This window comes from Bos grunniens, chromosome 24, assembly GCF_055505025.1.
Source record: "Bos grunniens cultivar Pamir isolate PY7600 chromosome 24, Bosgru_T2T1.0, whole genome shotgun sequence".
Lineage (NCBI taxonomy): Eukaryota > Metazoa > Chordata > Mammalia > Artiodactyla > Bovidae > Bos > Bos grunniens.
The window spans coordinates 57,770,635-57,784,017 of NC_141188.1; the positions used below are offsets into that span (position 1 = coordinate 57,770,635).

Consider the following 13,383-nt stretch of genomic DNA (forward strand, 5'->3'; position numbering starts at 1 on the left):
TTGGAAATAAATTATGAAGTTCCCATGTTTGCATTTTTAATCAATACATCTTTTCTCCTTCCCTCCCTCCCAAGGGGAGAGGAAGATTCAAAAACTTCCGTGTTTTATTTTATTTACTTCAGAAGCACAGGTAGAAATGTACACGTTGGCCAAAGAACCATTTGCCATTTTGTTTTTCCATATCATCAAAATTTATTTGCCACGTTTTGTAAAAGTTGAAAGATGTTGCTGTGCTCTAAGCTGTGCCAACAAAAGTGAAAATAATATATAACATTCATATAAAAGCTTATGGCTTAAGGAACTTAATTACATATGTTATCAGTGGCATGGACTCATAGATTCTCCTTATGAGCTTATGAAACCTGGATTCACCACCAAAGAGTGTGAGATCTTTGCATTCTTTTTCACATGCTGGAATGTTCCCAGTCTATGTCTTTTTCTTTTCCCACGTAACAAATGCATCTTTGAAGTATTCAACTAATACTACAGTATTCAGCTGTAGTATATGGGATAGCTGAAATCTAGTTTTTGGAATACTATACCTTTTTAAAATCAACTTGTCTTAAAAATAAATATCAAAAGATTTTTGCTTATTTAAAGATATAAATAGCTAATAAAGCTTATTTAGATGATAACAATTACATATGGAGTAAAATTTGACATTTTTATTGTGCTGTGCTTTATCCAGTCTTAAGCAACCCTAAAAGTAGCAGCCAGTAGCTATGGAAAATATTTCAGCTAAACATGTGGGAACAATTTATTTACAATTGTAAAAACTCCACTGAGGGTCAATATTTTTCTCAGTATGACTTAAAACATAGATTACTCATTTTAAAATCTCAAAAATACAGTTTTAGCTGAGGGTATCAAGACATTAAAGCTAAAAATGTTCTATACTTATGTGTGTACATATAATTATGTACTCCAATGTGTATATGTATTGTAAAATTAACATTTTTGATTAGCATTGTATAATGATTATTTAAAAAGCATATCTTAAAAATAAATTAATATTCCATTAGGCAAGTAGATATATCAATTTAGATAGTAGTCAGAAGTTGAAATTATTTTGATTGAAATACCTCTCAGAAACAGAACTCAACTCACATTTGAAAATTTAGTTTCTTTTAGGTTCTTCTGTTTATGTTCAGAAATATATTAAAATATATTTTCATTTGACATATTTTATTGTCCTGTACTGTTTTAAGCTCTACTTAATATACAATTTAATGTTTTTCATAATATCAGTTAATAATACCACATCACGTTTAATATGTCATTGGGACTGAGAAAAGAGAAACAGATAAAAATGAAAACTTAGAAGAATATTTTACTTGTCTGAAAAAAGAAAAAATTTTTATAATTTTATTGGGTAATATTTGCAGAGCTGCACACTATAAATAGTAAATCATATGTCTCAATTCTGAAAGTTCTCTTGTCTTTAAGATTGCCAATATTAACAAATTTCACTTTGCTAAATTTACTGTTGTTCTTTAATAATCAATCATAACCTAATATTAGTAAATACACTTTATTGCAAATAAAAGAGTTGTAAAGAGCTACAACAAAAACTACATTCTAGCTTAATCCAAATTAGTATTATACATAGTCTTTGCCTGCTGTCCTTTAGTTTTCTGCTGTGAGATCTTGCAATTACTTTTTCCCAATCATTCCCATAAAGGCTTACAAAGCCCTTATTAATATATAACACTTATACCTTAATAACTACAAGTTGTAGTTTTTGCTTTGCTAGGCAAGTGCATAGTAAAAGCAATTTGTTTTTCTATGATGTAGTTCCAAAACATATTACTAAATAATGAAAGAGTGAAGAAAAAAATTTTTTAATTGTATTTTTATTTTATTATAATAGACATTTCTGAATTTTGAGAGTGATGTTTTAGAGTATATAAAAATTTATATTGAATTCAGAATATATTTGTATCATTATGAGTGTTACTTGGACTCTGTTATTGCCAGGAACTTCTGACATAACATCGGTATGCTAAAATTAATCTGGATGTAATGTTTTGGTTTGAAAAAACCCTACTGATACGCTCGTGATATGGTTTTAAATATAGTTATAATCTTGACATGAATTCTGATTGAATTTAACTGCATCATTTCATTTATTTTTACTAAAATTATAGATATTGTAACATAGATAAGTCGGCTATAATAAGCATCTGATACTGAACCCTAAACAAAGAATCAAATTTTTGATGACAGTTTTTCCAGGTCAAATCACCCAATTCTTAAAGTATATTCTCAGAGTAGTAATTGGTGGTATCTTCTTCTCAAAGGTTTTAATACCTAACACAATAATAGTGCCCCATCAATATATGGCTAATAGCAGATATAAAGTGTCTGCTGGTAGGCCATCTCTCATAAAACCGCCGTTAGCCTTAATTCAAATCCATTGATTCCTATTCCAGTTAAAACTGAAGAACTTAATATGTCTTTTAATCCTTTTATTGTAAGCTAGGATAAAATTAATTTTACCCTGAAACTGCACAAAGCCAATTAACATGATCTTTAGAGTTATTTAGTAAAGTGCTTCAAACTGTTAAATTTATCTTGACCTCTCGGTTGCACTCTCTGACTGCTTTTTAAATGAAGCAATCAATATCTCACAGCCCTTTAAATAGCTTAAACTTCTCAAATATTTTACCTGTGTTCTAGTTAAGCTGTAAGTAAAGGGTTTACTCCTGCTCCTGAAAATCTAGAGTCAATTATGCTAAATCTAAAGACAATTATGTACTTTTGAGGAACACTGTATGAATTAAACAGTTGTTTTAATAAAATCAAAGGCTCATATTTTGTTTAAAGCCACCCAATAATGAGGAAACATTATTTTCACACAGAACAAGTATTCTGTTTGCAGCTTCAAATATAGAACATTGATGTCCTTTACCATTGCATGTAGCTTCTGTTTTCCACACAGGGCTAGTTGAAGGTATTAATTTTCTTACTGTGATAGGGTGATCAACCGTCCTGTCAAGAAAATGGATCTCCATGTCACCCTTTAGCATGATTAAATGGACCCATGTCTCTGTGAAAAAACACCGAATTTTCATGAGACAAATGAAACTGTAGAAAGATCTACTTTTCCAGAATTATTTTATTTTTTAATATCTCAGAATCTCCCATTTGGTTGTCTATTTGTAGGAAAACATTGCAGTTAATTGTGTATATCTTGTATTATTTAGGAGAAAACAGGCAAAGCGAGTGATTTTCAATGTTTCCAAATTTGAAAAAAAAGAATCAGAAATTGTTAGGTGGTTGTTAGAATAGTAGCGGGGATGGGCCTCTATCACCTTAGACATTTACTAATCAGTCAGTGTCTCTTTTAGGGGATCCTTCTCTTGTCCTGACTTCTGTCCCTGTTAACAAAGAGCTATCATCTTTTCAGATCTGAGTGCTGATAAAAATTAAATACCATGGAATTTCAGCATCAGTAGTGTTCAGAGCCAGTTGGACAGCGTTCTTATGAGCCTGAGCCAATGCCAAACTTTAAATTACACCAAGTAGGGTACTTGACAGCTAATTAAGATTTCCTATTTTGGCCACTTAGCAGAGGGCACCTGTTATGATTCTTGCTGCTAGCTAAAGAATAAAATCTACCCAGGGCAGTTTGAAAGAACATTAGTAAAACTTCCCCAAAATATCAATTCCTCCTTGAACGAGTGAGAGTTAGGACAAGACTGAGGTAATTAAACAAAAGGAACCTAGCGAAGGTGGGGGCCCGGGGTGGAGGTGGAGCCCTCCAAATGCCCCTGTTGTTCCATTTCCTATGGAAGCCGTCCGTGTGTGCCCCGCGCCCCCGCCCCCTCGGAGCCGCGGCCGCTGCGGAGGCTGACCGGCTGGGGTCAATGCCTTGCCTATTGATCAGTATCCCCGCAGCCCCCTGCTCCGGCAGCTGCTTCATTGCTTCTTTCAGGGCCTGCTTCAGTACATTAGAATAGAAATCCATAACCAGAGCTGTGCTCATCCAGGCAGGGGAAGAAACTAAATTAAATGGTATAAAACAATCTTGGATCAGGAGTTTGTGCCAATTCATCTTGATCTAAGATGTCACACCGGGCTCTCTGTCTGAGCACCTGGGCTAGAGGCAGCCATAGTGAAAATAGATGGAGCCGCGATCATTCATTTGTCAGCTGAGGAGCCAGGCAGCGGTTAGCAATTCCCTTCTGCAGAGGTCAGCTGACAGAACAATCAGTGCAACTGCAGAATAGAGCTTTCCTTTGAACTATTGTTACGGAGCACGCTCTTGCTGAGACACGGGGGGAGGGGAGCTTGGTTGGCTTCCTGTTTCCAGAAGACTATGCAAAGAATAAAATACGTGCTCCTTGAATCTAGAGGCCCTGGCACCCAGCTCCCACTCCTGCTGTCTGTTCTTCCCCACAAATAAAGTTGGCTTTAATTGCATGTACTGAGGTATAGATGATCAAACTATAACATATCACTTTGTCTGGAATTAGGGTCCATTTTCATCCTTCTAAACACCAGAGGCAGGGATGATTGATTTCTCTTCCTGTTTAGTGTGGTTGAGCTTTTAGGGTGTCTTCCTCCTTTGATTAGTATAAACTATCACAGATTAGTGTCATACTTTGAATCTGTACTCACTTTTACTAACATTTCCTCTTTGTCTTAAAAAATCAGAAAAAACACCCATGAAGAAATAGAGGTGCGTACTATGGTATGTGATTAGAAGACATAGCTATGTTATGAAAATATTTTTAAACCTTTTAATTGAGACTTTTTATAAAAAATGTAATTCATGAAATATGACTTAACATGACTTTGAAAGTTATAAGTTTGTAGCATTGGGGAATGTTATAAAGCAGCCTGTGTGTGATTTGAAATACACCAAACAAAATAAAGCAAATTAGGGAAATAATAACTAAAATTTTATGTGAAAGAATTAGAATAGTTTTAAAGATAAATCTATTCTCTGTTGTGTCATGTATAAGACAGAGCTGTATAAGATTTTGTCTTTCTATACATGCCTTAGTGGCAAATTTCCTAAATTAACTTTTTTTTTTAAACAGTAAAATGTAACATGCAGAAGCTAAGAAACTATAACAATGACAGGAACAAATCTTTTGTGTTCTCAATTGCACCAAACTTTTCTTGGACTCCAAATAAACAATAACTACTCTTTGATGTTACCACCTTAATAACTAATCCCCCTTTTTTCCTTAAGTACCTTAATGCCACCTTCTTACTCAGTGATTCCTTTCGGACTCTTAAATTCTTTATACTGTCTTGCCATTTCCATTTCTTAGATTCAGCCCACATCCTATTCTGCCTTCAGCAGAGCTAAATAAATGGAATTTAAGTTTGCTAAGAAGCTTTGTGTTCTAGGTGTTGTGTGTGTGTTGTTGTTTTTTTTTTAATTTAATTTCTAGAAAGAGCAGACCTATCTCTCTTGCAAGGGCTTTAAAAATTTTGTTTTACTTTTGTTTCAGTTAATTTGGATTTTTAGAAGAATTCAGCGCATGATATCTGGTATCTTTCTGCAGTGTTTTCTATGAGCTACCCAGAGCTCACCATGGATCTAGAAGCCATCCACTTCTCTGCATCTCCTATTTAACATCTCAACAGCAAACCAATCTTAACCTGTCGCTTTCATTTCTGCAACACCGTCTTTATTGATCACCTCATACCCAGCGTCCTTCATACACACGCAGAATGGCTTTCTAAACTCCTAAGTTCCGCTGTTCAAAGGATGGAAAGATGGGGGTGTGACCAGTAGAGTCGTCTGTGATTTGCCCTCATTTTTACCTCTCCCTTCTTGACTTACAGTGTTCCAGCCCCATTACCTATCCTTGCAGTAGAAATCAGCAAATCCCTTTATGCTCTAGGTTCTCACACATACTGTTCTCTTAGACCATGAAGTTCCTACTGGTTTTGTCACCATTACGTTTCTAATTCCTGTTTAGTCGCCTTTAAGATCAGTGGGGATGGGGACTTTGCGTTTCTTATGCCTATTCATTTATCTTAATTCTTCCCATATGAATTCATTAGTTCATATTTGCATAATGCCATGCATACGCTAGATCCCCATTCTTATATGACGAATGATTAACTGAAGGGGTGAATTGTGAATTCTGCTACTCACTGTCCTCCACTTGATCATTGCATCAGCCATCTTTTGATTCTGCTGCTTCTGCTGCTAAGTCACTTCAGTCGTGTCCGACTCTGTGCGACCCCATAGACGGTAGCCCACCAGACTCCGCCGTCCCTGGGATTCCCCAGGCAAGAACACTGGAGTGGCTTGCCATTTCCTTCTCCAATGCACGAAAGTGAAAAATGCAAGTGAAGTCGCTCAGTCGTGCCCAACTCTTAGCGACCCCATGGACTGCAGCCCACCAGGCTCCTCTGTCCATGGGATTTTCCAGACAAGAGTACTGGAGTGGGATGCCATTGCCTTCCCCAATGCATAAAAGTGAAAAATGAAAGTGAAGTTGCTCAGTCGTGCCCAACTCTTAGTGACCCATGGACTGCAGCCTACCAGGCTCCTCCGTCCATGGGATTTTCCAGGCAAGAGTACTGGAGTGGGGTGCCATTGCCTTTTCCAATGCATAAAAGTGAAAAATGAAAGTGAAGTTGCTCAGTCGTGCCCAACTCTTAGCGACCCCATGGACTACAGCCTACCAGGCTCCTCTGTCCATGGGATTTTCCAGGCAAGAGTACTGGAGTGGGGTGCCATCGCCTTCTCTGAAGGCAATTGCACCAGTTATTCATTTGGTTCTTCTTGACACCAATCTTCTTTTACCTCCCAATCTACCTTCCCATTCTGGGGCTTCCCTGGTGGCTCAGTCAGTAAAGAATCCACTTGAAATACAGAAGACTGCCTGTAATGCAAGAGAGACCTGGGTTTGATCCCTGGGTCAGGAAATTCCCGTGGAGAAGGAAATAGCAACCCACTCTAGTATTCTTGCCTGGGAAATCTCATGGATAGAGGAGCCTGGCAGGCTGCAGTCCGTGGGGTCACAGTGATTCAGACACAACTTAGCGACTAAACCACCACCATCACCTCCCGTGCTTCTGCTATCATGATCTCTCTGACCATGAATCTCATGACACCGGCTTATACAAAAACTGTTCAACAGCTTTCTGTTAGCCTAACATGAAAATTCTTCAGGTTGCTATATGAAGACCTCTGGTGTTTGGTACGCCTTAAACCCTCCCTGTTCTCATCCCCTTGCCTTTCCTGCAGTAGTATAGAATAACAAAGGAAGAAATTTGTCTCCACAGAGACAAAATAAAAATATCTAGAAGTATTCTGAAGTCCCTGTTGCTAATTTCTTAGTTGCCATACTGCTCTGTGGGCCCATTGTATTGATTTAATTAATGTATAGAACAATGGGGTGAAAGAGACAAGAAAAACTGGATGGGTTAAAATTAGAAAGACAGAAATCTGACCTCCAAATCAGGATGGCTCCAGAAGTTTGCCTTTGAAATCCCTCTGTACCCCATGTATAGCTATGATGGATAAAATATTCAAATAGAAAACCAACAAGGCATAATTAGGCTCAAGAAAGATAGTATCTTTGTGGACAAGTAACGGAACAGAAATGCAGTAATCTCGACTGAAATGATTAGCTGCTTTTCAGAAGCAGGCTTTGGCTCCTATGAGCAAAGAGAACTTAAAATACCTAAGGCCAGGCTTTCTCAGTTCCTGCAAGACTATTGAAAGAATATGAATACATTGTTACTCAGTCAAAGTGGAGGTTGTATTATTAAAGGAGAGGAGGAAACTGGATGCCACTCTGTGACTCTCTGTTAAACATAATAGAAAATAATGAAGTGAGGTGGGTTCAATATGGGAACGTAGAAACAAAGAGAAAGAGAGAATAGAGAGAAAACCTAAGGAAAGTGGGAGGAAGAGAGATAGTAAAAGTAACAGCAGAAATGAGTGAAATAGAAAGCAATGAAACAGATCAAAACCAGGGTACTTTTGGAAATCTGGTAGGAAGTGTATTTCTAGAAAAACTGATCAAGAGGGCAGGGAAAATAATATTGAGAAGGCACAAGCCTCCCAGGTGGCACTAGTGGTAAAAAAAAAAAAAAAAAAATCCACCTGCCAATGTAGGAGATGCAAGAAACGTGGGTTCAGGCCCTGGGTCAGGAAAGTCTCCTTCCCCTGCAGTAGAAAGTGGCAACCCACTTCAGTATTCTTGCCTGGAAAATTCTATGCACAGAGAAGCCTGGCGGGTTACAGTCCAGGGGTTGCAAAGAGTCAGACACGACTGAGTAACTGGGCACAAGTAAACAATACTTATAAGAATTCATAGCAACTGATACAAGTGAGATTTTTTAAATCATAGAGAACAGTCTAAATAACTTCAGACCAACACTTTTAAAAACTTGGATGAAATGCATAATTCTAAAACTGTAAGCTATCTGAAATGATTTAAGAATTTAGTGGAAAATCAAGCCGAATAATTATTACAGAAAATTAATTCATAACAACAACAACAACAGTATTCTTTCCTCCACCCTACGCCTTGCCCACCCCTGCGTCCGCTACCTCCTGATCCAGAAGAGGGTCATCCTGACACAGGCGCTGTCAGTGGTGGTCACTCAATCGTGTCCGGCTCTTTGCAACCCCCTGGGTTGTCGCCCACCAGGCTCCTCTGTCCATGAGATTTTCCAGGCAAGAATACTGGAGTGAGTAGCCATTCCTTTCTCCAGGGGTTCTTCCTGACCCATGGATTGAACCCCCGGTCTCCTGTATTGCAGGCAAATTCTTTACTATCTGAGCTACCAGGGAAGCCCACAGGCCGTGATAATTGTAAATAATTTCATCTAACTTCAATGATTCTTTAACTGTTTTCAGAGGACTGGGGAGTAAAAGTTAACCCAGTTTTAGAGACATGTATTATATTCCTACCAAGAGCCAACAGGAATAGTACATAGAAAGAAAATAATAGTTCAATCTTACCCATGGGCGTACACTCAAAAACCTCTATGAGCAAATTTAGTTCAGAGTTTGTCTATTGGCCTGTTTACCTACCTACCTACCTACCTACTGGTTTTCATTCATCCATATACCCAGAGTTTATGGATAGAACACAAGCATGGTTCAAGGCAAGAAAATATACATTTCAGGTAACATTGATATGATTATATAATAGATAAAAAATATTTGATAAGGTCAGAATCATGGTGACCTCTAGGGTAAGAGAGAGGTGTAGTAAAGTCAAGATATAACCCATAGTAGACTAGCTGTATCCACATTAGTTAATTTTTGGGAAAACAGTGGAAACAGTGTCAGACTTTTTGGGCTCATTTTTTTGGGCTCCAAAATCACTGCAGATGGTGACTGCAGCCATGAAATTAAAAGACGCTTACTCCTTAGAAGGAAAGTTATGACCAATCTAGATAGCATATTCAAAAGCAGAGACATTACTTTGCCAACAAAGGTCCGTCTAGTCAAGGCTATAGTTTTTTCTGTGGTCATGTATGGATGTGAGAGTTGGACTTTGAAGAAGGCTGAGCACCGAAGAATTGATGCTTTTGAAGTGTGGTGTTGGAGAAGACTCTTGAGAGTCCCTTGGACTGCAAGGAGATCCAACCAGTCCATTCTGAAGGAGATCAGCCCTGGGATTTCTTTGGAAGGAATGATGCTAAAGCTGAAACTCCAGTACTTTGGCCACGTCATGCAAAGAGTTGACTCATTGGAAAAGGCTCTGATACTAGGAGGGATTGGGGGCAGGAGGAGAAGGGGACGACAGAGGATGAGATGGCTGGATGGCATCACTGACTCGATGGACGTGAGTCTGAGTGAACTCCGGGAATTGGTGATGGACAGGAAGGCCTGGCATGCTGTGATTCATGGGGTTGCAAAGAGTCGGACACGACTGAGTGACTGAAACTGAACTGAATTATTTTTTAAAATCTTAAACACTTATGGAAAATATTAGGATTTTATAAAGTTGGTTGTGTACATATATTTACATCCATATTGCACCATGTATTAATGTTTCATTCGTTTCTATTGCTGAATAATATTTTATTGGATGAATGTAGCACATTTGTTTAGCTATTTAACCACTGATGGACTTTTGTTGTTCCTGCTTTTTGGTTCTTGTGGGTAATGCTGTTGTAGACAATCATTGTGCACGCTCAGTTGCTCAGTTGTGTCCGACTCTTTGCAACCCCATAGACTGCACCCCACAGGCTTCTCTGTTCATGGAATTTTCCAGGCAAGAATACTGGAGTGGGTTGCCATTTCCTACTTCAGGGGATCGTCCCAGCCTAGGGATCGAACCCACGTCTTCTGCTTCTCCTGAATCGGCACGCAGATTCTTTACCACTGGGCCACCAGGGAAGCCTGGACGTTCATGTACACGTCTTTATATGTACATTTGTTTTTACCCTCCTTGGGTAGATACCTAGGAGTGGGATTGCTGGGCCATCTGTTATAACTCTAACTACCAAACTATTTTCTAAAGTAGTTGTATCATTTTACATTCCCACCAGGAATGCATGAGAGTTTTGAATTTCTGTACAGGCTCAACAATACATGTTATGGGCTGTCCTTGTAATTATAGCCATTCTGATGGATGTAAAATGGCATCTCACTGAGGTTTTCATTTTCATTTTCCTAATGACCAGTGATTTTGAGTAGCTTTAATGTGCATATTGGCCATTCATATATCTTTGGGGAAATGCCTATTTAAATTAGTTGCTGATTTTAAAAGCTGGGTTTTCTTAATATAGAGTTGTCTTAAGAGGTTCTTAGGTATTCTGGATACAATCTCTTATTAAATATACCATTTGACAATTTTCTCTCAGTCTGTGCATTCTTTTTAGTTTCCTGATTATGTTATTGGAAGCTCAAAAGTGTTTAATATTGAAGTTCAATTTGAAAACATTTAAAAATTTTCTCATGTTTTGCTATAATATCTAAGAAATCATGCCTACCCCCAAATCATGAGAATATTAATCTATATTTTTTCTGCAAGTTATTTAGTTTTAGTTCTATATTTAGGGCTGTAATTGATTTTGAGTTCATTTTCTTGTATCATGAGAGGTAGAAATCCAAATTCATTCTTTTGCACACGGATAACCAGTCATTTCAGTGCCATTTATTGAAAAGACAGTTCATTCGTGAACGAGCAGTCTTGAATGTTTTTATCATATGTATTGATAGTCTTTTAATTTCTGTTCTTATGTTTTGGTTTTCAGGTTGCTTATCAAGTGTCCCACAAATGAAAAAAATTTCCACATCTTATGAGGAAAGACGGAAGCAAGCTACGGCTATCGTTTTACTGGGAGTGATAGGAGCTGAATTTGGTGCTGAAATTGAACCTCCGAAACTGTTGACCAGACCTCGAAGCTCTAGTCAGATTCCTGAAGGGTTTGGTTTGACTAGTGGTGGATCCAACTACTCACTGGCCAGACACACTTGTAAGTTAAAAAATTCCTAAAGTTGATCTATTGCTTCTCAATATATATTATGTATTGAAAATATCTTAAGAGTAGCAAACATATCCTGAGTTTTAGCACGGATATAATGCTTAAATTAAATTGGAAAGCAGTATAATCTATTTGGCACATTCCCCTGTAGTTATAGTTCTGGGACTTTTTAGAAGTTAAAACATGGGCTTTTAAATGCTTTTCTTAAAACGACACATTTCTGAGCTTTGTGTTTCTACATTTTGGTCAAGACTTTAACCAAAACTTCTAACTTCTAAAATAATTTCTGAAAAACTGTGCATCTTGTCATGAACAAGGTTTGAAAAGTCAGGGGTAGGTATGGAAGACCAGCTTTATCTTCTATATACATACGTATGTATATGAATATATATGTCTGCAGTTATATATATAAATATATATGTATGTATTTTATATATAAATATGTATGTATATATGTAAAAAATATATTTTAAAGATCATAAATGAGGAACTATGAATTACTTCTATAATTTAAAAAATATTCCAGTAACAGTTTTCAAAAGACTAAAAACGTCAGCACTTAAAGGGTTTGTCTCATATTGCTGCTTTTGGTTCTGTGTTTGGTATGTTAGTAATAGGTCAGGATATTTTATAATGAGGTCTTTGGTCCCCTATTGTCAGAACGCCCTTAGGTGAAGGTCAGAATGTTCCTACCGCAATGCAGAATCATTTCTAACAAATGTACCGCCTTAACCACCAAATAATAATTTACCAAATACATCAAGATATTCTTTGTAGCATAAATTGCGATGTGTTCTTTTGGAGTTTTGACATTTAAGCAAGGGGAAAAAATATATGCTACTTTGTTAGCTAAGAAGTTCATTGGATCATTGTCACATACTTTTTCTGAGAAACCAAGGAGTCATGTTGGTAGCTTTATTACTAAAGCCCTGTTCTAGACTGGGTTGCCTGCCCGCTCCCTCCCATCCGGGCTGAGATCGTCCCTCCAGGAATTGGCAGCTTCTGTCCCGACACAATCTACTGGTTCCAGAGCCCATGCTTTCGGCCATGGTGTAAACTGCTACCGCTCATGGTTTTTGGTTGAAAAGGGCTTAGTGGCTAACAAGTGCTGTTAGTTTATAATTTAAAAAGCACTTTCTTTTCTATCTCTTTATTTGATCTTCAAAATAGAAATGAAGATTTCTTCAAACTGGCTCAGCCCAAATGTAGTAAAACCTGAATTTGAACCCAAGTTTCTTGTGACCTGAAAGCTCCTGGTCTTCCTATTTTCCGCCTGGCCACATCTGCTTCCCCTCTCCTGCAGGGGCCTCTTCATCATTTCCTGGGTTCTTCAAGTTTCCTGTTTTCCATTCATAAACCCCTGCTCAAATCTCACCTACACTCCCAAGGGCTCTTTAATAGGCCCAACCTTTCTGTGTCACTCTAGACAGAGTAGGACTTATATATAGAGCACCTTGTTTAGAATTTTGAATATCAGAATATTAGAGGTTAATGAAACCTTGACATGATTTAGTCTGGTGGCTTTCAAACTTTTTTGCTCACCATCTCTTTAGTGGGTATCAAGAAACGTCTAATCTCTTGCACAGTTTTGTATTGACAGCTAAAACTTTTTAATAATAAGTTTGAACAATTTCAAAAGATAAAATTTTGAAGATATTGTGATATTGAGATTTAAAAATGAAACTCGTTCTTTTAAATTAATTCAATAGAATATTTGGCATAACTATTTGATACCTGCCATCATCATCCATTAAAAAAAAATTTCATGGCGAACTTTCAACGTCAAAAATTTTACATCCTTGATTATTTTCTTTGAGAGAAAATTTCCACCCTCAATGTTTCAGGGAAGGTGTTAATTTGCATATTTAGCATCCAAAAATCAATTCCTTTAAACTAACTATGTCTTAAGACTATGTGTGCTTAAAAAACTATATTTTCCTTGAAAAGACTTTA

The 13,383-nt window shown here is 37.3% G+C and overlaps 1 protein-coding gene across 7 annotated transcripts in view; it reads left to right on the forward strand.

The window, feature by feature from the left end:
• The window catches only part of WDR7 (WD repeat domain 7), a 359,618-nt gene that overhangs the window by 185,652 nt on the left and 160,583 nt on the right, over window positions 1–13,383 (forward strand). For all 7 annotated transcript variants that reach the window (XM_086372456.1, XM_086372458.1, XM_086372454.1 and 4 more), the window contains one exon: window positions 11,200–11,421. In XM_086372456.1, the coding sequence (XP_086228582.1) occupies window positions 11,200–11,421 (222 nt within the window). The remainder of the gene's footprint in view (window positions 1–11,199; window positions 11,422–13,383) is intronic.